The following is a 24,760-nucleotide window of genomic DNA, read 5'->3' on the forward strand; positions in this document are numbered from 1 at the left end:
CAAAAGCAATCCTGCAATCAACGGAGGCACCCTTGCACCACAGTGAAAGGATGCCTGAGCTGGCACTAGGCAGTCGAAACACCACCAGCATAGGGACAAAGGCAGGAATGCACTGTATTCTTTTAAATACGGTGCATTCCCGCCCTTTCCCTGTAACACAGCACAACAAGTCATCTTGCTGCGCTGTGTGGCTTTCTAATAAATATGCCGCTCAGTGCATAATGTGTGCTGGCGGTTGCTGGTGTCCATCACTCATTTTTGAAGACATGGTCACTTTGTTAACTGCTGATGGGTTTTCAAGATGATGAAATCTTTTGCATTTGTCGTAACAGCAATGCAGCGAGCCATCCATTAAGTCATATCAGGAAGACATATTCCAAAGGCCCACCCAAACCCCACCTCTCATTGGGTTATGTTTGTTCTTAGCTGGGCAGAGTCCTCTTTGGCAGTTAGTGCAAATTCTTTCCTGCTCATTTCCTGTATGTGTCCTTCCCTGATAGAGAGATTGGTAGCTCCTGTCCCATCACCAGAACCCCTTTGAATTGGAGCACCTGTGTGCGCAGTATGAAGTGCTGTTGCTGTGGCCCATCACCTGCTTGGCATGGACATGCTGGAAGGCCCTATACTGATGGGTGGTAGACACAGTAGCGGCTGCTACCCAACAAGGGTGGTGATGCAGGGGGGTAGTGGGGCAGGAGGGTGAGGGGGACGGAGGGAGGGAGTGGGAAATAATAAAAATAAATTAAAAAGCACTTACCAATACCGCCGCCCATCAGCCGCCGCCTCTTGTTCCTCTATCCTCCGTCCTCCTTATGCAGGAAGGACACAGCCTTCCAGAATCCCCTGACCAATCACAACGCTGCCTTAGACAGAGGCTGGCAGGCTGTGCATATTCTCCACGCAGACTGTAATACAGCCTGCGTGGAGAACATGCAGAGACGGCCGGTGCACCATCATGCGCACTTTAAGTGATGCCACTACTTGCCCTCCTGTGACTCGGGAGCTCAGTAACACCTGTAGCAGTGGCGGCTCCTCTGCTAAGGAAGAGGAGCATCGCCCCACAAGGAATGTACAAGAACAGTGTTATTAACGCTTTATATTTCACTATAGTTGTGTGCTTTAAAGGTGCAGGAGGGGCTGGGCTGTGCCGTCCACGGAGCAGGGGAAGGAGTGAAGACCATACTCTAAATTGTGCATGACAGTTTGGTCGGCCGTTTTGTGCCAGTCAAACAGCCATGCACACTTTGCATGTTCCCCACCAGCTGCGTTACACACAGGGCCGGACTGGCCGTAGCTGGCACCGGGCATTCCCCCGGTGGGCCGCAAGGGTGGGGGCCGGATTTGGGCCCCTGGGGGGCTATTTTTGTTACAGGGCCGTTTTTGCTGCATAGCTGCAAAACCGGCCCCTGTAACAAAATCGGCCGAAACCGGCACTGGCAAACAGCTGGGCCGCACCCCTCAACCCCAGAGGGGCAGGCCAAGCACTTTGCCAGGGCCTGTTTTTGGTTCCCTGCCAGGCCCTGGTTACACAGCCTGATGAGTAACATGCCCAGGTCCCCATTCCACTTCTGAGTGCCGAACCATGGCACACAGACCAATCACAAAGCTGCATTGCAGCATAAGGCTCAGGGGAGGGAGCGTGGGTGCTTCCTGTTCCTATGTGAGTCGTGTCATGCAGGTGGATGAAGAGGATGCTGGAGAGCCAGCCGCCGGGAAGGTAAGCATTTTTTTCTTATTTCCCCCCTTTTCTATTTTTTAGTCACACTCACCTCCCCCCCCCCCTCCCCTGCCCGCCCCACCACTACTCCCTGGTAGCAGCCCTTACAGTCTGTAGCTTGCCAGTACTAACTGATTAAGGTGTAACACCGACTGCTGTGGCAGCAACTGCAGTGTTGCCGCAAGGGTTCTATTTTTTGCAGTTTTATATAGCGTGAACTCGACTTGAAGGTATCAGAGCACCAGTTGCATTACAGACGGACACATTTATTTTTAGGCACGGGGAGATTAAGTGGTTTGCCCAGAATCACAGGATGTTTGAGTCTTCCACCAGACTCTAACAAGGTTCCTCAGCTTTGAAGTCAGCCGTTCTGGCCGTTAAGCCACACTCAAGGACCCTAATGAAAAGGAAATGAGGTATAGTGGCCCATTAGATACTGGGGCCCAGTTCCACCGTACAAATGCATCGTTGTTAGGGTAGCCCCTGAGCAGATGTTTTGATCGAAGACGGAGGTCAGGGAAGATGTTATGTGGCGATGACACAAGGTCTGAGACTGACTTGGGAATCAATGATGCTTTAATATAATAGGATTTAGGAAGCAGAAAGGGAGCAAAAGCAGAATGCGTCCACAGGGGAAGCATGAGAAGGGAATGAAAGCCACTCGAGGTTGGAGACAAACACAAGAGCTCTCTGCTTCTGCCCTGGTTAAGTGGGGACAGATGACTGCCTTGGTGAGTTGATTGTTTCCAGGCACGACCGGCTGCCTCAATCCATGAAAAATATTCCTGTTATTTCCTGTGACACGTCCCCTCAGGGACTACAGTGCCTGCAACAGTATTGCTAAAATGTACTTTAACAAAATCAATGTTCAGGGGCCTTAAAGCTGCTCTCTGCCTTCTTATGTGGGTTACTTCTTCTGTGTTTTTACCTAACCTATTTATTTTCCTTCAGCACCTATGCTTTTGAATTAAAGGTGCCAACATTTATTTCAAGCCACAGGTAGTCAATCTGCAAGTTCATGTCCTGCAGCAGAATGCAGATTACACTACTTAAACTAAATGAATGCCTGGAGACGCCATATTGTTTCAAGTATAGACCGGTACTAATCGCAGATCTTTCACGAACACACCCATAATTTGTTTCATCCATGAAAAAAAAAAGATTGTCCATTCGAGAAAAGCACCCAACAACTCCTGCACCTATTTGGTGGCTGTGCACCACCATTCCCACCCTGTTGGTAACAGGAGTAAATCTCAGCCGCTTTCAGGGGGATAACTGGCCAGGAAAATGTAGGTGAATTCTAATAAATGTATACATTCTAGGACATTCTTGCCGGGGAGCAGACTTATTCACACATATCATTAAACACCTATGGTATAAGATTACGCATTATTAAGTGTATTTTCAAGTGCAAATTGGCATTTGTGACCATAAAACCTGAATTAGCACTCCTAAATCTAGCCATCTGCATGCGAAAAATTGAACATACACATGGAAATGTCTTTGAGACTTAGGTCCAACATCTCCATAACATGCAGCATCTCCAATGTGACCAAAGCATGTAGGTCAATTGTAGTGTTTTTTAAATGCAAATGTCATCAACCGACATAGAGGCTAGTAGGGGGCATCAGACAACAAAAATAGTTCACATTTTATAACTAGTTCTTCCTCATCTCTTTGAGAATCTTTTAACCTTTTTATAAGAGCAACGACCCTTTCAGGTGCTTCTCTAATGTGCAAACCTCATCTCATTCAAGGAGTATTTCAATAGAAGAATACTTCATCAAAGTCAGTTGATGACATTTTAGACTGCACAATAAAGTTATTGTTCAAGTATTAGTTTATTGATGTCAAGCAAATTGAATCTCAGATCGAATATGCATTAGAGACTTAAATCATGAGATTCTAGAAGGTGGTTTGTTAAAAGATCTGCAGGCTGGGAAAGAACCAGTCACGTGATAGTAAATTTAGCATCCATAGAATGTGATTATCTGTGTGCCCTGTCTATACCAACCTGCTGTTGGTGGAACCTGTGATTTCACCTAAGGCCATTTTGCACCTGTAGGGGGTGAGCATCTTCGCCGGACACTGTGGAGTACATGGCTATTTTTGACAACGTAATAGGCTCAGAATGTCAGAAATGTTAGCGGTTATAGAGCGGGAGGTGGCGGGAGCCAAGGCTGATCAGGAGAACATGCAACGCCACAATTTGTTTTCGCTGTCGTAAATTGGATTCGCATCAAAGCGGACCAAATCCCCCTCTACATTTTTAAGCAACAGTGTCTCTCCTTGAAAGTTTCTCCAAACGTTTATTTATTAGATGAATGCTCCAAAATCCACAGTCTGTATTTCAATACAACATGACAGCTTCAGTAATGTAACTGTTTTCCCAAGGAACAGCTGCGTTAGCATAGTGAGGATACCTCTGACCATAAATCTGAGCTTCAGAAGTCATCTGAACCAAAAATGTTTGGTTTATTGTGGCAATAAACACTAAGAAGGTCCCATTGGAAATTATGGTGAATTCAGATGTACACATTTTCCGCCTCAGCAAGAAGGCTTCATTCCAAGCAGTAACAAATAAAAATGTTGTAGTATGCTTAGGCATTCATTGGTGGTGGCAAGGGGTACCAGGTGCTAACCCTTGCTTGACTTTTGGCACCACTGGCACAATCCTTGTCATCCCTGGACTTACATGTGATGAACCCAGTGACTGGAAAAGAAAGTATGTCACACTTACTCTCTCTATTGGACCGTCCTTGCCTTTCTGCTAGCCCCTTTTCAGAAACAAAGAGGGTGTTGTCAAGCCAAAAGACGCAGAGTCAACTCTGCTATGTCAAAGGGGGTGGCGGGGAGTCGGCGGGTCGAGGAGCATGTAATGATATTTCTGCTACACTTTAATTGTGGTGACTAGACGCACATGGTAGCAACTAGGGGTGAGTGGAACTCACAGAGTTTTACTTTTTGGAATTCTGCGAAGTTGCATAAAAACTCTGCAAGATTCCGCGGAGTTCCGCACACCCCTACTTCACACTAATTCTTCTGCCAATAGTGGTGCCCGCAGCCTTTACCACATGCGGCCAATAAACAGGCCAAGACGTATGGACACTGGCCAATGGATCGGAAGCGTGCGATGAGAGGTTTTGGCAGACACACCAGTGTCCCCCATCTCTCCCCCTGCTCTAGTCTCTTTGGTTTAGGCAGCCATGGAGGAGCAGCAGCAGTTCTTCATTCTGCTGGGCAGCCTACTCAGTCCAGACAACTCAGCATGCAAGCGGGCCGAGGTGAGGGGTGCTGAGAAGCTCAACCAACAAGGCAGCAGGTCACGTGCGGATGAGTACCCTGAAAGCGACGGCCCTATCCTCGTGTTCTTCTCCATCCTAGAGGTTGCGGAGTATGTCTGTGTGCTTCCCCAGAGCCTCTGAATAAAGTATTGCAGTTGTCTGTATTCCTTACGAGCTGTCAAGTGTTTTCAAGTCAGGTGACACCTTCAGTCAGTGTTGGCACTTTTAGAAGGAGACCACTTTGCATTCTGGGACTTGTGGTTTCCTGTTATAAGCACATTTATTTATTTATTTATTTTATTTATTTTATTTATTTATTCAGAGTTTTATATAGCGCGAACAAGATCCTTACAGATATCAGAGCGCTTCACAAAGACAGGGTAGTGGCAGTAGGAGTGAACAGAGACAATGGGAGCAATATAGTAGTCACTAACATGGTGGGGTACTAATACATCCTTTAAAGTCATTGGTTTGTTTAATATGATGGAAATGGTGAATGTACAAATTAGTCAAAGTCATGGATTTTCCCATTGGGCCTGTGCCCATGGTCAGGTGACACTGTATTTCCAGACCTGGGTTTATAATGGCAAACTACTGATTTTATTTATCTAGACGTTTACTAGATACTTGACTCAAAAATCATATTATGCCTCATTTGGATCATGCGAAATATGAAAATCTGTGGAATTCTGGTCTTGGCTGCTCCTTTTCTTGACAGTGAATAAAGCCCTGATAAAGATGGTGGATCAACCTAGATGTCTTTATATATTCCAGGAGATGTTTTCTCTGCTGGGTAGAGTAACGTCCTTTAAAATGGAGAGCATACTTTCAAACGTCATATGTGCAGATTCTCAACCAAGAATCAAATTGATACATTTAACTTCCCAGATAAAATGGGTGGTTTTGGCTTCCCAGACATGAAGTATTATTACACTGCCTCTCAACTACAATTCCTTCTGAATTGCTTCCAAGCACTCTAGGAAGGGAAACTAAATTATTTGCGGGCTGCTCGGTGATTGCGCAGCTCAGATGCCTGTTTCTGGGTCTTTAGAGGATGAGGCAACATGGACCTTATCTGGTCTCCTTACTGTTGAAAATATGGGACTGGGTGATTAAGAGGATATAAAAGAAGACCCTTTTTGCAAGCCTCACTGTGGTATCTTTGTTAATTCCATAGACTTTATTCCAAGACTAGATTGACTGGCTAGATAGCTATAACCTGCACCCTCGCCATGCACTGCTAATTGCCTCAAATATTACATCACTCATGACATCTTCCATAACATAATTGATAATATCATTGCATATCATTGCGCAACCCCCTCCCTTTAAATTTTGGTCTAGTGAATGGGGTTCCCGGAGGCCCAAGAAGGCTTGGGAAGAGGGCCGCTCGGCCTCACCGCCCTTTTTTTTAATTGTATTTAGCCCCGGAGGGATGTGATCCCTGGGGATTATGGTTAACCCTACATAGTTAGCAGAGTTAACTATAACTAGTGCCTTTGCCATGCACTGCTTATGACCTCACATATTACATCGCTCGTGACACGTTCCATGACATCATTTATGACATCACTGGTGACATCTTAAATGACATCATTGAGGACATCATTGAATGCGTGTGTTAGTTTCTTTTATAGTTTACATAGTCGTGGGCAATTATTGTATTACTTTTCTACCTTATTTTGTACAGCCTGTGTCCAGCTAATGGGTGTAAGTGTTTACAAAATGCATGTGTTTCTAATGCATCATAAGTGTGTAGAGATATTGAACATGTTATAAATCTTTGTATTGAAGAGTAGCTCTGTGTACAGATGACAGTTGACAATTTGTGTCCTGTATGTACCACACAAGTTTTTTAGTTCTGCAGAAATAGTTTCCAGCAAGGCAAATATTCTACTTGGTAGATACTAAGTATTATAAGCAGCCTAAACATGCTCTCCTGAAGAGAGAATTTAATCTCTGTCTGCCTGCCACTGTTTTCAGTATCAGTAATAGCTAGCCTGGAGGGCACTGGCGCATTCCCAGCACAACCATAAACACATGTAGGGGCTAATTGTCTAAAGAAACAGAGCCAATCAGATACACCAGAACAGTAGGCCGAAGAAGAGCCGTAGTACTTAAAGATTTACACATGGCTTCCCAAATCGCTCACGAATCACAAGCCATCCAAGTACATGTCTGATCATCAGTTAAGGATGAAATGGCAAGTAATCTGACATTTGGCATTTAAGATAGAATTGCAGGGCGGGTTTTTAAAATAAGGTTGACAAACATTCAGTGAGGCATTTATGTGAAATCACAGTTTAAAATATTACCACCATAAAATGTTTACAGAGTATTCGAGTTGACAAGGTAAATATTTTTGAAGGATTACCAGTTAACATATCAAGAAGATACAGTTTTTCCCATCCTTGGCTTTACATATTCATATCATTGCTTTTAAGTGGGTTAGTTTAATTAGTAAAACAGAAATGAACCAACACTACAACTCCCAGAAAACGATGATTTGTTAAAGGAAATTGTAAGATGTCCCAGTGGCTTGGAGTTATCTGGTAACCTTGTGTCTGTAGGTCATGAACATTCTTACGTTTAAACATCTAGGGCCAATTCTGAAAGAAGATGAGCTCTCCCACCACTGGAGTACCTGGCACTGTGAGGGGGGTTGAATTACCCTCTCTTACAAGCTGGACCTGAGTGTCTCCTAAAGACTGATGACCAGACCAGATTCCTGCATACCTATCCCAGTTTTCCCTGGAGTTTTGCCTGGACATTTTTGATCTTTTAAGCAGGCTCACTATCCAGGTGAAAAACACCAGACCTGCAATTACCATGGATCTTGCAATCCCTACGAGGTCAGTGACTTTCATAAATGGTCCACCAGGATAGTGTGAAATTCATGAATAGAGTACATTACTGATGAAGGTGAAACCAGCAAAGCGATAAGACAGCATAGGAACAGTAGGTCAAGGAGATCCTTGTAATGTGTTCAGTGTTTACTGAGAGTTCAGGCTCTTACCCAGTACTTGGTTGACTGATCAGTCCTGCCTGAAGAGTGTAAGCAGGAGTGTAAGATTACATGTATGTTCCAGAAGGAATGGTACAATGCTGATAGGTAGTCAACACAGCTCTACTCTATTTGTCCCCACATTGCACAGTAATGCCTTACCTTGGTCGCAGGCCTCTCCCTGGTAGCCACTCGGACACTCTGTCTGGCACTCGCCGGTCACGTGGTGACAGGACACGCCAGACTGGCAATCACATCTGAACTTGCAGCCGACGCCATAATAACCCGCCTCACATTCTAAGAGAAAAACAAACCCAAGAAGTTATCATTGCACTGCTTGAAAATCAATAATACCATTTTCACCGCACAGAGGGAAGACCACACCTCCAATTCCATGAGTGCCAACGCTTCATAAACCACAGCTCTGTTATTTATCGCTCCCATAGGGCCACTTAGAGTGAGAAACACACTTATTGTACTACTCTGACCTCTGGTGCCATAGCAAATTATAGGTCTCTACAGTCATATGTCTTGGTTAATAATCAATTACCTTGGTTCTCCCAGGTCTGCAACTTTAAGTGATGTGGACAACTGCCCCATGCACTGGGACCACCAACTACTGCATCAGGCAGGCTTATCCGCATAGCTAATGTGTGACATATTTTTGATTAATGTCTCCAGGGTCTTAGAAACATGTGTTTTGCTAGACTGGCCAAAACCGGCATATGTAAAGCATACTCAAGGACTTCTAGATTCCTATTAGTGCTCTCCATGTTTCTGCAGATTGTTATCTAAGGATCCTGTGCCTTACTCCATTTTGTCTGAGAAATTCTATTGCTTTTATTAAACTCCCTTCCTGCAAATTGCTATTTTGTTCTTTCTCAGCCATGAATTGTATTAATCAGCTTCTTGCTAATTTTTCGAAGTACGTTTTCTTTACAATTTGGGTGGTGGACGATTAGAACTGCAAGTTGGTGGAGACAGAATCGTAACATAACTCGTAATTGCCTCATGTGAAGGTTGCACTGCAGTAAACATGATGTGAGTTAAAAGAACCGACCTGTGGACCAAACATGTCCTTTATCTAGTTTGTTGAAAATGACTGGAAAATATGACAGGCTCAGGGCCTCATCTACAAGAAAACGACGCAGCGCAGCACCGCAAGCCATTTAACTGCGCCGTGCTGCCGCATTTTCAGAGCACAAGGATGTGTCGTATTAACCATAATATGACACGTCCCTGTGCTTTCCCCTGCACTGGTGCACAATTGGCAGCCATATGCCAGCATAGCCCCCCATGTGTCATTTTGCAAAGGCGTCTTCGCTGCGGGGATGATTGTTTTTGTGCAGGAAGGGACGTTGTCAGGCACAAAAACAACCATTAATGGCATTTTCCTCTTTCTATGCATGCTGTAGAAAGCAGCAAGCATAGAAAAAGGAAGAAACTAGTAGAACTAAAAGTATTTCTCCTTGTTGAGCCATTCCTACGACTACTATGGGGAGGCGTAGGATTCTGACGCATTACCAGTTCTACAAATGTTGTAAATATGGGAATGCGTCAAGTTCCATGGATGTTGCGTGGAGACACCTACAGCTACACCATGGAACGCCCCTTTCATGCAGAGTAATGCATGAAAGGGAACTATATTTACAAGGCCATGAAAAGTCAGCAGGGTGACTTTACATGGTCGTGTAAATATTGGCAAGCCCATTGCGTCGCCGCTGCGCCAAAAAAAGTGACCCACCGGCGGCGCAATGTGCTTTCAAATCGGCCCCAGATTTTCAACTAATAAGGGTCTTATTTAGATTTGGCATTTGAGTTCTGGATAAGCTCAACTGTGGAGGGTTGTCTTGTCTGGCACTGAACAGGCCACTGAGAGAATGGATACTTCCACTGCTACCCACTGCCTTATGGGTCTCTTTTCTAGGCCCAAGAACAAAAAGCAATTCCTTTTAGTAATGTACGATGTATTTTTTCTTTTCGCGAACTTTTATTTAGCGCAAACTTGACCCAAAATCGGGTATCAGATCGCTTTACATGAGCACTAGTTGCTATACATGAGGACATATTAATTATTGATAGGCATGGGGAGATTACGTGATTTGCCCAGAATCACAGGATGTTGAGCGTCATTGCCGAGACTCGAACCTGCTTCCCCCGATTTGAAGTCCACTGCCCTAACCATTAGGCTACATCCTCTCCCTATTACAGGATGCACTATTGCAGTAGTGCAGTATTGCAGGATCTTCATTCCCTTCATGTAATTTTATCAGGATTAAAGACTCTGATGAAACTATCAGGCATGTCATTGAGGCTGGTATTGAACTGCCATGTAATACTGCTTTTTGTTACATTTGTTGTGCATGTGATGACAAAGTAAGTGTGATGTAGCTTGCACTATCTGAATGACTTCAGTAAAATGACAATGCCATATAGAATCACACAGATTAGTCATAGGTAGAGATGGGAATGGAACTCAAATCCTCCGCTGCAAAGTTGATTGAGTTTGGGTGGGATACAGCATCAGGAAGAATCAACATTATATTGGAGGCGATCTACAAAGTAAGCAAGGAAAAGACCTGTCTCCAGATGGGAGAACTAGTCCATGACTCCTGATAGAAGGAATCAGTTTTGTTTAGCATGTATGGTAGTGCACAACCAAACCTGGCTCTGCTGGGCAACGCATAGAAACAACAGACATGATGGACTAGCCCTTCCCTGCAGACATAGTTCAATCACTGTCCGCCTCATTTTTTCATGATTACTGACTAGCCCAGAGATACACTGAGCACATTCCCATCAAAACCATAAACACATGCAGCCGCTAATTGTCCAAAGGGACGGAGTGAATCAGATCACCCGAAAAAGTAGGCCAAAGAAGAGCGGAGGTCCTTAAAGAGTTTCACATGGCCTCATAATTTTCTCTCAAGGACCTCAAACCTTCCCTGTATATGCCTGATCAGGAGTTGGAGAGGACATGGCAACCAGTGGTGTAGCAAGGATGTGACGGGCCCTAGCGCCATCAAGGGAAACAGATCCCTGCCCCTTTGAATAGGAAAACGGCAGTAATGGAAACGCCCTGAGATCTCATAGTTGGGTGCTTTTAGCTCTAATTTTGTGAAATATTCAGAGAGCCATTTTCCAGTTGTTGCAAATAGAAATGTGATACTGAATATGTACTGCTAAGTACCATTGAGTTGGGTAGCAATAAACATTGGTTATCCAGCGCCGAGATACCTATGTGAGTGAACGTGAGCTTTACAAATGCACTTGTTATATTGTGACATATTATTATAATGGCTCCCCATCCACAAACTCAGCCAATTCAAACTATTCACTCACACATACAAAGCCCTACACACAGTAGCGGTCGGTGGTGGGAGTAGCTGTCGGGCGGTGACGTGGGGAGGGGGAGGGGCAGGGTAGTAATCTATGGATTACGAAGGATTACAGGTAAGTAAACATATCAATAAAGAAAACGAATTTCGTTGCATGCACTGCATCGCATTTGGGAATGGAGTGCCCGCAACAGAATTCGTTTTATTTATTTATATGTTTACTTACCTGTAATCCTCCATAATCCATTGAATACTACTCCCCACCCTGCCCCTCCCCACGTCACCACCCGGCAGCTACTCTCACCACCGACCGCTCCTGCCTACACAATGTTGGAACAACATACACTTAACAATGCACACTTTCGCCAGCCAGCCAGAGATTTACGATCTAGCTCCCTCTCGCTTGAATGCACCTTCAGCATTCACAAAAGGAAAGCAGGAGGTCGCTCTTCTCCTACATCACACCCAAAACATGGAACGACCTCCCCCAGCACATCAGGACCCCCCTCCTCATTTCTTGAGTTCTGTAAGAAGCTGAAGTCCAGGCTCTTCAAATAAATCTGTGGGGTTCGTACGGCCACTCACCTGCTCAATCGCCTGGAGACCCTCACGGGCAGTCTACATAACATAACATATGCCGCTGTCCGCGCAACCCGCAGGGGAGCATGGGCGGGGCAGCGCCCTAGTCCCACACGACGCGCAAACTCAGCTCGGCAACGCCCCTCCTGGCGCCCGCCTCCAGATTCTAACAAGGGGAGGTCCCAAGTGGGAGGAGGTGCGCCCCTCTGGTATTTAGGTTCCCAGCGCTAGTGCTCGGCCTCTTTCCCGTCCGGCGCCGGAGCTGGCGCGTTCTTACGCTGCTATTTGTAAGATTTGAGGGTAGGGATGCATTCGCGCATCACAGCACAGGCAGTATGACTATCAGTTGCCCTAGGTAAAGGCTTAGTTGCCCCCCCCCCTCTCCCCTGGGTGGAGCAGTTTCGGTTTGATACAGGCCACCCCTCTCATGCTCATGCTTCAAGAGTCATGACAAGCACAATTCTAAATAGGTTTGCATTCAAGTAGGGGAGGGTGATGTGTTTTTGTGCTGCGACACAGCAGCAGCTCACCAATGGTACGGAAATTAGGAAGTGTCCCACCGGCTAGAATAGAGGAGGTTTTTACCTGATCCTAGGTGACCCTTCAGTGATGTTGGGGGAACATAGGGCACAAGGTGAAGTGTCGCAGGGGGCACACTCCAAGAGTGGGTTATCTCACAAAGGCTGCCTCAAACCTACGGGTCACGTGACGGACATACCAGCCACTCCGCACGGGGAACGTGTAGGGAGATTGGCTAAGTAGTTTCCATAAGAGGCTTCAACGCATGATGGGGACAATTAGTGACATGCCTGGAGTGGTAAGCCTGGTAGCTAGGGGCAGGACGCCTAGGGAATAGCTGGACTGGTGTGCACAGGCAGGTCATTTCGTGGGGCCTTAGCCAAGCTTACTGCCAGTCGGGGGGCCCACTCAACGAAGGTAATTACATAAGGTTGCAAGCATGCACCAAGAAATGGATGCTCAAGCCCAAAGCCAGAATGGCGAGAGAGTCCCCAAGGCGGGAGATGGCCTTTGTGCGCCTCACTAGGTCAGGGACAACCACTACTTAGGGCTGATAGCAGGGACATGACGGGTCCCCAGCGAATCCTGGAAGCCTATAGCTAGACATGTGACCCACTCTAGTAGTCGATACCAGCACTGGTATAAGTATCTAGGGTCACAGGTGCATAACAGGGTCCCGCCATCGGTAGGTTTGCACCCCACGAAATGTGCAACGGCTGAGGTGGGACACCGTGCTTTATTCCTTCATTCTTGTGGTGACCCCATTGTCAGGACACCAAGGATAACGTGAACATAACTATGAAAGTGTAAGTCAGGAAGGACATGTTTCTCCTTAACGTGCGGGAGGCACTAGAAGCTGTGAGATGTGACTAGGGAGCTCTGAGGTGGGGGGCTCTGTCATCGACAATGTTTTGTCACATCACGTCTTTCTTGAGTGGAGTGTGCAGTGTTCACTAATTACAAGTATTATGTACCAGCGTGTACCCAATAAACAAAATAAGTTGGACGGTTTCTGGTCCTCTCTCTCCTGTAGCGTGGTGGTAATAATTGCCTTGTCCCTTTGCAGCGGACTGTTGCGTGTGGGTGAGGGGCCATTCTTACGTTCCCAGGCTGGAACGATGGGCGATTTCCAAAAGATGGAATTTGGCTTTTGCAAGGACACAAATTCGGTGGCTGGGTTTCCCGGGTATGAGATGGGGCCAGCTGGAAAAGAAGCTTGAACAATGCCTGGTAGTACAGGCCGGCCCTCCCAATATTCTCATTATACACTTAGGAGGGAACGATCTGGCCGCTGTAGGGAGGAGGGCCCTGATCCAGGCCATGCAGAAGGGCGTGGCCGCTATAACGAAAAAGCTAGGAGCTACTGAGCTAATCTGGTCTGTAATTGTCCCCCGCAAAGCAGGGGGGGCGCACGATCACAGGTGGCAATAGAACAGTCCCGCAGGAGAGTCAACAGGTCCATGCAGAAGTTCATGGAGAAAAGGGGGCTGGGGTTTATTAGGCACGCACTCATACAAGTAAGAACAGATGGTTATTACGAGAGCGATGGGGTGCACTTGTCTGGGTTGGTATGGATGTTTTCCTCCTAGACGTACAAGAGGCTTTGTCAGCGGCAGGTTGTAAGTAGCATGTTTGGTGGGGGGCTCTGTCATCGACGGGGGCCTCCTCCAGAGCTGTGGCGGAGTACAGGGCGATCTGGAAGCAGACGGACAGTAAGGGTACCTCTGCGGCAGAATGGTACAGTAAGGGTACCTCTGCCTGGCACAGTAAGGGTGCCTGAGCCAAGGACCTGGAGCCGAAGGAGGTTCCGGGAAACCGCGACGGCGCCCCGTTAGTCCTTCGGGCGGTCGGGGGGCCTGAACCGACCGGGGGTGTGCCCCATCGCCCCGCCCTGACAGGGGGGGCGGGGCGGGAGTTTAACAAAGTGGAATAAAGGCACCGTCAGAGCATCGTCTCGCTGTGCAAGATGGCTCCTTAGGCAAGCGGGACAGCGAGGGGCTGCCGCTTTTGGATTGCCTGTAAGATGACCCACCATAACGAACGTCATACCATACTTATGTTGTATGAAATAAACCTGCAGCAGTTCTTTCCCATAAACATGCCTCCTGAGTTTCTGTTGGGAAATGTAAGTGTGTATTGCAAGCGGGGGGAGCGCATGGCGGTGAGGGCACTATGCCGCTGTCCGCGCGACCCGCAGGGGAGCATGGACGGGGCAGCGCCCTAGTCCCACACGACGCGCGAACTCAGCTCGGCAACGCCCCTCCTGGCGCCCGCCTCCAGATTCTAACAAGGGGAGGTCCCAAGTGGGAGGAGGTGCGCCCCTCTGGTATTTAGGTTCCCAGCGCTAGTGCTCGGCCTCTCTCCCGTCCTTTTGGCTCTCCCGGCTCTGCGCTGTTCCCACCCTGAACCCTGACCCAGCAGCAGAGCGGCGGTGCGAATTGGTGAATATTTTAATGGTCTAGTTTTGTGTTGCAGGCGGAGTCACAGGGCGATCTGGAAGCAGACGGACAGTAAGGGTACCTCTGCGGCAGAATGGTACAGTAAGGGTACCTCTGCCTGGCACAGTAAGGGTGCCTGAGCCAGGGACCTGGAGCCGAAGGAGGTTCCGGGAAACCGCGACGGCGCCCCGTTAGTCCTTCGGGCGGTCGGGGGGCCTGAACCGATCGGGGGTGTGCCCCATCGCCCCGCCCTGACAGGGGGGGCAGGGCGGGAGTTTAACAAAGTGGAATAAAGGCACCGTCAGAGCATCGTCTCGCCGTGCAAGATGGCTCCTTAGGCAAGCGGGACAGCGAGGGGCTGCTGCTTTTGGATCGCCTGTAAGATGACCCACCATAACGAACGTCATACCATACTTATGTTGTATGAAATAAACCTGCAGCAGTTCTTTCCCATAAACATGCCTCCTGAGTTTCTGTTGGGAAATGTAAGTGTGTATTGCAAGCGGGGGGAGCGCATGGCGGTGTGGGCACTATTACCGTATTTTTCGTAGGGGAATTTTCATAGTGTGATCTAGGCTGCTAGGAGGGGGTATACTGGAGGGGCAAGGGGAAGAGGTGAGGGCATATGGAAAAATAAACAACTTAATAGGTAAGGGAGAGCTATACAGAACAGCACACATAGGTTTCGTAGCACAATACAGGATGACGTTTACACAACTCTGGCATAAAAGTCCAGATGAGAGCATAATGCGGAAGCAAGAAAATCTTTTAGTTAAGGCCACAGGAATTAATCTACAACGCAGGATCAATTTATGCAGCAACCTTACTGACATATGGAACAATGAAATGGCACAGGTTGTGATATAGCAAGTGATTAAAACCAATTAGGTGGCATTATAGTCCAGATTTTCTGAATTTTGTAATAGACATGGGTTTTCAAAGAAAATGATTTCCAGTGCTTTAAAAAATGCAGGCGTTTCCAAAGAAAGAAAATTCTACCCATTCATCACTTATTCAGTGTTATTCTCCTGCAATTAAACGGCTTTTCCTTGCTTGGAATTTCGGAAACGCAATTTTTATTGGCACTGACATTTATACACCCAGAGGAAAACGTTTAGTAAAACATAAGCAATGTCAAATTCAGCCAAACACAAAACTATATTGCCTCAGTTCTTGTAATAAAATGTGTGCCCCGCTCATCTGTGCATCCCTCGGCTATGTTGGAGGTTTTCCTCCTGCACCCTGGTGCCTGGTTTATTCTGTTTTACCTCAGTAAGGATTGTGGACTTAGGCACCACTTTTCAAGACCAGACAGAATGTGGACCAATATTATATACATTTAAAGTTTATTATATCAGTGTGTAACTAGGAGTCACTTCAGATTTCAGCAAATTACACCTTAAAATAAAAACCTTTGAGAAATGTTTCAAATGTTTACAAATTCTGCATGTTCTCTTGAAATACCTACAACTAAACGAACTTGCACCGACAACGGAATACATGTTCAGGACAAACAATTAATCGCTTTATCCACTATATTTCAAATATATTTCAACATGAAGGTTTTGTTTCCAGATGAAGGTAAACGATAAAAGCACTTCCATCGACCAAGGCCTAAGATGGCCGCCTGATAGGAGCTCCGGTCCGGAGCTCCTAGTGCTGGGGATCCCTTTCCTGGAATTATCCCTGATAGCACGCACCACCGTCGGCGAGAAAAACGAGCAAGCGGACCGTAACAAGTAACTGGATTGAACAAAAGTAACTGGATTAAGAGTAACTGGAATATCGCCGTAAAACACGGACCTGCAGCAGTGACGACTGGGACCCCTGCAGCCTCGACGAAACCCAGGACGGCTGGAATTGAGCCGAGTTGAGAATCCGACTCGCCTGAAGTTCACCGCCTGTACCCGACCCGCCTGAAGATCACCATCGCCTGTACCCAACCCGCCTGAAGATCACCACGCTTGCATTGGTACTGAGACCGGAACGATGATGAGGACGCCTAGGAGGCTCCGGACAGACGACTGCATCCAAGTGCCCTCTTGAGTGTGGAGGTGCCCTGCTTGCCTGCAATCACCGCCGGCAAGTGATCAGTGTCACTGAAGCCGCCGGGGTGGGAAACAAGCGGACGGGAGTGGGTACTTACAGATCCGGAGCGGGTGATAGAGGACGCGCCGGCGGGAGGCTTCCCCCCCCCCTCCCATTGGATCAAAGATATCGGTGCATTCGGCACCCAGAACGGCTGTGCCCCCTGTTTGTGTGCGTTGGGCAGCGTTTTCCGGCGGGATGCTGGGGAGACTGTGGAGCAACGAGAAGGGAGCAATGGGCATCTAAGCATCTCCGGTGTGCCCTGTCTGCAGCAGCGCTCCGGCGGGAGGCTTCCCCCCCTCCCCCCCCCCCCCCCCAGTGGATCAACAAGCTCGGGTTATGGGGCAGCTGGAGCGGCCCCGGTTTTTTGCCCTGTCTGTGTGGTTTGGGCAGAGTGCAGGTGGGAGGCTTCCCCCCCCCCCTCTCCCCCCTCCCAGTGGATCGGCGAGAACGGAGCAACCGGCATCGGGAGAGGCTCCGGTGTACCCTGTCTATTTGTGTGTGTTGGGCAACCATTACGCAACTTTAGAGGTGCCTGATCTGGACAGCAGCGTCAGTGAAGACTCGGAAGGTAACTGCACGTATAGCTACCACTCTAAATAATCATGCCGATTTTTCACTCTGCATACTGCACGTAAAACTACTTGAGCAGCGGCAGGGACGACTCGGAAGGTAACTGCACGCAAATCTTTCACCTTAATTACTCATGTCGGTTTCTCTCTTGCTGCCAGGAATTATGCATGGAAAATAAACGGTTTTCTACCCTATGCCTGGAATTTCAAGCTGATATCTGTGTGCTTTGTATTTTTCGTGGGCTTTGCGATGGTTACACTCTCCATTGGCTAATATGGCTGGGGCCATAAACTGGAGCCATAAATCGCCTCCCTGCCCACAAGATGACCATGAGGCTACATACCAACGAGGGCAGGGATCAGCAAGACAGAGATAAGCCTCTCTCTCTCCTCACCATCCAGCAGCATAGAAGCAGAACTCTACCCTCCCCTTTAAGCAACACGGAAGATGGACTAACTCGACCTACCCAGAGTAGAAAGGGAAACTAAACTCAACAATCACTACAATTTGGCTGCCATTTTAGACTGGTCTCTCTCTCTCTCTTTGTCGGCCATCATGAACTAGTCTTTTTCACGATTTGACCACCCTCTAAGAACTGGCCTTATTTAGTCTATTTTCAACTAGCGAATGTCTGCCTTTTATTGCAGTATTATACCTCTACTTGATTTTAATGCACCGATCATTAGCTCATCTATTTCTGGCTGCTCTTTAGTCACATTTTTGACTCATTTAGCTCTTTGTTTGCACCTGTACTTGGTTCCAGCTTATCAATAGCATTATACCTCTACTTGTATACTGTACAATTGTTATAAGTTGCACCCATTTCACCTTCTATTGCTGTATTGCACCGATCACTACCTCATGTTTTATATATTTACATATTATCTGTTCCTCTGCATTTCACTTTCTATTGTTGTATTGCACCGATTACTACCTCATATTTTATCCTTTATATTTATATATATACATTTTTTTCTTTTTTTGGAAGCTGCACCCATTTTACTTTTATCCCTGGAATGCACCATTTGCTACCTCCTATATTTTGATGATGTTTGACCGCTCACTAGTGTCACCTCCATGTAACTTACTGTGCGCTTCTATTTGTGTATCGCACCGATTACCACCTCATATATCTATATAGATATATATATATCCTGTATTTGACCCCGTTGCTTATCTGTATTAATTGTATTATTGATGTACATGACTGTACTGTTTACTCTTCTGAACTACCTGTTCGACTATGCTCCCTCATTTACCCCTTCTTTGTAAAGCGCTCTGATATCTGCAAAGATCTTGTCCGCGCTATATAAAACTTTAAAAATAAATAAAATAAAAATAAAATAATCAGGATATTGAGGCTAACTGTCATGAATTTACCAGGGCAAAATCATTTAGCTACAATTTAATTGGCCAATTATCCATGGTGTTCATTAATTAAATATTATTTTTTTAAACCCTGAGCTACACACGGCATAATAAATAAAGTTGTTGTGCGTAAAGGCCTAAACTTTGTTGAGACAGACTTGGTTTCTTTTTATGCAAATATTTCTAAATTCTCTGAAAATATTGCCCTTTCCTAAAACTTTCTATTTTCTGCCTTTTGCGGATTTAAAAAACAGTTAAGTTAGAATACCTCAGCTGCAGTACAAGTTTCCATACTTCATCATGCTTTCTCTCTGGCCACGAACAGTAACTGCTGCAGCTGTTAAGTGTCTGACCCAGAACAGACCCGCTCAATTAGATATTCCACGAAGCACACTTAATTAGTCATTTAAAACTGCTGAGCTCAGACTGTGAATATCTTTTCCGCCGAGCCTCTGGCTTTTTCCCACACTGGGGTTATAATTATTTGGTAGGAGGTCAGTGAGGGGATGGACGGAGGCCACCATGGCTCTGTGATGCTCATGAGAGGGATGTGATTTTCCTTGATCAGATCATCAATGATTGGGGGTGGGGGATATTTTCGTTGGGGACTTCGCATGGAGCGGGATGCTCCGCCACATGTTGGGGGTGTGGGGGATCTCGGGGTGTTGGAGGCAATTCTAGTATCGTCTGTGGTACCGGAGTTGGCTGTGGTTCAGGGGAACTGGACTTGGGTATGTTCAGAGAGTGGTCCCCATAATGTTGTTCTATCCACGGTGATTTGACTGTGTCTGACACGATCCAAGTCTATGATTCTACATTCTGGGGCCCTCTGGATGCTTTGATGTTTGGCTGACTATTAGGTTCCTTTGTCTGCAACGGGTGCAGGTTCAGCTGCTGGTCTTTGTGCTGACTGCAGGGTGCAAAGTCTGGGAGATGGACTCTGCTGAGTCAAGTGTTGCCTTGTCGTCTTTCCAGGAATTTGTGGTGGGCAATGTAAGCAGTAAATGTGGGATGGAACCTCTGAGGGTTTTGCCAGACGAAAACAGCCATTGTGGCAGAAGGATGGCACTGGTTTGGAGACTACACCGCTGTCTTCGTGACAACTCTTAGATCTTTGAGCATGAAGAGGTGGTACAGAGCCTCATTTTTTAAATGTAACCTGCTCTGCTGTGAGTATGTGACGAGTTTAGGGACCTTAGATGTTTGATTGATTCTGGTCAGACAGTTGCATTTGCTAACAGTATACGCTCGTTATTAATGAAGGTCGCCTTCAGAAATTGCACCAGCCACTGAAATGGAGATGGTTGATTTGAAGGGAAGGAGGTCCCAGCAAAGCCTATTATGTGTGTAGAAAAGCAGGTCCATTTTGATGGATCCTTTTTCAAGCATTACTATTTTCTAGATGAAAAGTGAGGATATTGTGCTTGAACTTGCTTCTTGTGTTTTCTGATTTGATCTCATTGATTGTAAGCCTGCTACTCCTGAATTAGCGAGTAGGGAACAAGCAGTGATTAACTGGGCATGGTTGATTTAGGAGTGGCGTATGTGACTTTGACATTGGGTGGCTCATTTCTAGTCCTATGATGAGACAGCAAGTACTAAACTTTCCATTTCAGCCTAAAGGGGGTGAGTGGACTAGCATGGCTGGTCTTGATGACGAGGATATGGGGACACAAGGTCTGTTGGGTTCTACAAGGCATTAGAAGTTGGATGTTTGGGCTCTGAGGAACATTATGCATGGACAACAATAGTTGAGCAGTAACCTTATATATGTTGTATATAATTCATCCAGCGTGGATATCAATTTTTTGTTTTTAATGCGTGCAAGCCCAATAATGGTTGCTTCATTCTGATGAATCTCAGCAAACATGCACTCTTCACTTAGCACTGCGAGGTCATTGTGGCCTGGAGGAGGAGATATCTGCTCGACAAAAGTCATGCCAATGAGGTACAGTACGTTGGTTTAAATTCTATTCTAAGATCGGGTTTGAAATGAGTGGCAACAGTAGATTGGCCTCTATATTACAGTTGTTACCTCTAGTGGGCACTTATGCTCAAGACAACCACGCGTTCTCTGTTTCAATTGGACCACCTGTGAGTGTTTTTTGTGTAGTGGGCCCCTCTTCTCATACGGCCGCCTGAAGAATAGCTCACTAGTGAGGGCTGTGAAGAGCATCAGGAGAGGGGATGTGCCTCAGGACACTACCTGGACCAAGCTCAGTAATGATGGGGAGATTTCCCCTTCAGATGGGGATTTGGGTAAAAGGATGGACAGTGCATCAGCACAGGAGGGCATGTCTTTATCGCTGCTGCACCTGTGCTGCGAGTCTCAGGGAGGTTCAGTGATAACTTTCCACTGTTTTAAAGATAAAACTATTGGCTTTGTCAATGCCTACTTAATAAAGCTGTTGCTGCTGCAGAATTTCCTACCATTATGAATAACAAATGATACAATTACAAACTTGACAAGCATTATAACAACCTTGGAGAGGCAAAGAAGTTGGTCACTTGGAGAGTTGGAACCACGGCCTGAAGCTTGTACATAGATGTGTAGCAGAATTATTAATCAAGTGACCCACCTTAACAACTAATTATATACAATCCTCAGGTAATGATGAGACACTATCTACTATCTACATCAGTACAGTACCCGGTGTCAGGCACCTGCCATTCGGGAATTTCAGCAATGGCACAGAAAAAAGACTTACTATCAAGTTTTCTCTATCTATGACCCCGACTTTGAGATAACAACTCCCTCTAAATTAGACTCATCTCCTGCGTAATTCCTGAACTCCTGCCCCAATGTAAGTAAGCAAAATATACATTCACACCAAGCTACTGAAATGATCCCCTACCCACAACCCTCGACCTTCTTACACCCTCCATGAACGAAAGAGGCCACATGTCCAATCGACCAGCTGCATGAATGGATCCTGGGCTGGTCAATTGATGATATAAGCGTAATTACTGCATGCCACCACAACCCTCCCTCCTTCTTCCAAACAATTAGATTCCTCAGAGGGTGTGTGCTCGTGGCCGGATTTCGCAAGACGTTATGCGTGGGGATTCCTGAACTGGAATCTGATCTCCAGAAAGACACATGGAGACAGTGTGTCTCCTCTACCCAGGTACTGGGTAGAGGCGGCGCATTTATGACCTCCAAAACATCAAAGGTTAACCCTTTGTCCCAACTTCCTACCCTCAACAGCCTCTTGTTTGCTGCTGAAGGGCACGAGGAACGTTATGTACTGAGATCTACAGAAAGTACACAAAACTCTTCATGTTCTCTTCTTTCTACTCCTTCATGATGCCTGAATCCAGTTGAAGCAGGGGAAACGCGACTGCTACTAACTAAGGGAGAGGTGTGGCGCTGCGGCCAGGGGACAGACGCTGGGCGATGGGGATCACGGTTCGATCCCTGGCTCCGGCAGCAGGGGTCTGCCCAGCACCATGCGACTCTGGGCAATAGCTTGCTTAATTTTCCCTATGGCCCCAAGTGCTGAGATACCCCTTCGGGGGTGATTTGTGCGCTATACAAGTACTGGATTTATTTATTTATTTATTAACAGGTAAAGTAGGGGAGGCAGTGGTGTCTCTGGCTACCCTAATGAATGCCCATGCCCCCCGCAGGAAAGTCCTGCTTTACTTGCAGGAAAAAAGACAGAAGCGATAAAGAAAGAACTTTGAATGACACCCACTGTGCTGTATCACTTCCCATCCACACAGCTATGTTATGGGTTCCCTCACCATGGTGCGTGGAGATGGCCGCTGCACGAGGATCAAAGGACGGGTGCTTCCAGAGTATGATGCTGGTGGCATCCAAGTCAGCACTCCATCCTAGTAACCCTAACTTCTGCGTCTCCTTTCTTCGGCAGTGCTTAATTTGAGCTTGTGGTTTCCGGTGCTCGGCACCGGCAATTAATTGTCATCACCATACTTATGATACTCGGCCACATGGTGGCGCTTCTCATCATACAATATGCATTAAAAAATACAAATACCTACCTCCCCAGCCATTCAGACCTGGAATAATCTGAACTATCGCACTTGCAGGTGAGAGAGATGGTTAGTAATTGTTTTGGTAGAGTCATTGGCAGCGATGATATGGCAATGGGTGGTGCAAGCTGCAGTTGCCTTCGGGTAGGGCCCTGGCACTTACTATTTTACAAATTAAGCACTGCTAATATCAAAAATTTGTCCACAAGTCATACAAACATAGAGTAAAATAAAATACATATAAAATATGCTCTGAGGAGAGCTTTCACACAGTCTGTGTTTTAGAATCACTCACTTGTCTGGCACCTGTTCCCGTAGTACCCAGCTTTGCAGACGCAGGTGCCCTCCTTTTTGTCACACTCCTGTGTGCTCTGCTGGACGCACTGACACTCTTCTGAACAACCAGGCCCATAGGCCCACTTTGGACAAGCTGAGATTAAAAAAAAACAAGATGGATGAGTGTGTGAGAAACAGAAAGAGAGAGAGAGAGAGAGAGCGAGAGAGAGAGAGAGAGTAAAAGAATGATAAAGCAACCGTGGCCGGTGTAGGTAAGAGCATTAGGGCCGGGTGGAGGGGGGCATTTCGATGGACGATGACAATAGAAAAAATATTATTTATTTAATTTTCCCTCGTCATCGTCCGTCAAAATCCCCCCTCACCATGCACAGGCCGCGGCTGACGAGAAGTATTCTACACTGTCAAATGTAACACTAAAAGGCACACAATATACACTCAGATTAATAGATTCACAATAAAAAATAATTAGAAAGTGCAAAGTAATGAGTAGTGCAAGCATTAAAAGATTTAAGGGGTAATTCTGAGCCCTGTGCTACAAGGGAGTTTGCTCCAGAAACCGTATTACAGCTGGTGGACTAATATCACTCTTTATTCCATGCGCAAATCTCATCTGGCGGAATTTGTGTTGGGAAAGTACGACAAATTACGAGTTTTGTGATTTGCACATTACTGCATTATGCCCCATTCTGATGGGCCAGGCATCGACTATTATACACCACAGGGAGCAAATCAAACTTTTCAATTTATTTCTTAATGGAAAATGGAAAATAGGAGTCTTAAAGGCTTCTGAAAAGACAAGAAGATTTATGTTTTTTCATGAAGATTGGTTCACAGATTGCAATTCAAGCAAGAAAAAGCTTCTTTTACTGATTTTTTCCCCTTTGGGAATGGGGTCTGTTAAATATCTCCCATAATTTCCTTCTTTTATCACTTGCCCATCTAATATGAAAAGAATTTTGGAGATGGCCCAGATGGATGACTCTGAAGGGGATGGAGCAGGTCTTGAGGGTGGTGTGTGCTTCAATTGTATACCATGGTGTTCCGAAAGATACTGGTTACGCATTCAAAGATAGAATTAATATAGATTGGTTCTGGTTGCAAAATCAGGGATGTACACCTGACTATGACCTGTTGGTGAACAAGTGGGGTTACAGCTTCTGGAGAAGGTTTAGTCAGTAGAGACCACGTTTGTATTTTCTTTACATGTCAATTTCACTGAACGCTGGGAATTCAGCCTAAAGTTTAGAAACTTGGTGTAAGTGACAATAGAAGTGGTGTCTCTGAACAAGGCTATTTAGCTGGCCATTGGATCAAAATGAATAATAAGCCTGAAGGAGAAGAAGCATACTCGTGTTTGGAGCAGTGCTGGCTGGTAACCTTTAAAAGTAGTGAGGCGTAATCCTTTGCTTGAATTCGACTGAGCGAGCCGCGATTCTTCTTGGAGGGTTCAGGGAGTTCGCTCACATTTGCTTGCACTCAGTCTTACTCTCCTACACAGTCTCACTAAGTCTTTTCTACTCACATTCACTTACTCTTATTTGCACTTGCCCTTTTACTCA

At 46.2% G+C, this 24,760-nt stretch overlaps 1 protein-coding gene across 1 annotated transcript in view; it reads right to left on the bottom strand.

Annotated features, from left to right (window-relative positions):
- LOC144753162 (uncharacterized) overlaps positions 1-24,760 on the bottom strand; it is a 1,401,110-nt gene that overhangs the window by 138,218 nt on the left and 1,238,132 nt on the right. The window contains exons 17-18 of the mRNA XM_078640932.1: positions 23,200-23,334; positions 8,168-8,302 (exon numbers count right to left, since the gene is read on the bottom strand). Of these exons, the coding sequence (XP_078497058.1) occupies positions 8,168-8,302; positions 23,200-23,334 (270 nt within the window). The remainder of the gene's footprint in view (positions 1-8,167; positions 8,303-23,199; positions 23,335-24,760) is intronic.

The sequence above is a fragment of the Lissotriton helveticus genome, chromosome 5_1, assembly GCF_964261635.1.
Source record: "Lissotriton helveticus chromosome 5_1, aLisHel1.1, whole genome shotgun sequence".
In the NCBI taxonomy this organism is placed as follows: Eukaryota; Metazoa; Chordata; class Amphibia; order Caudata; family Salamandridae; genus Lissotriton; species Lissotriton helveticus.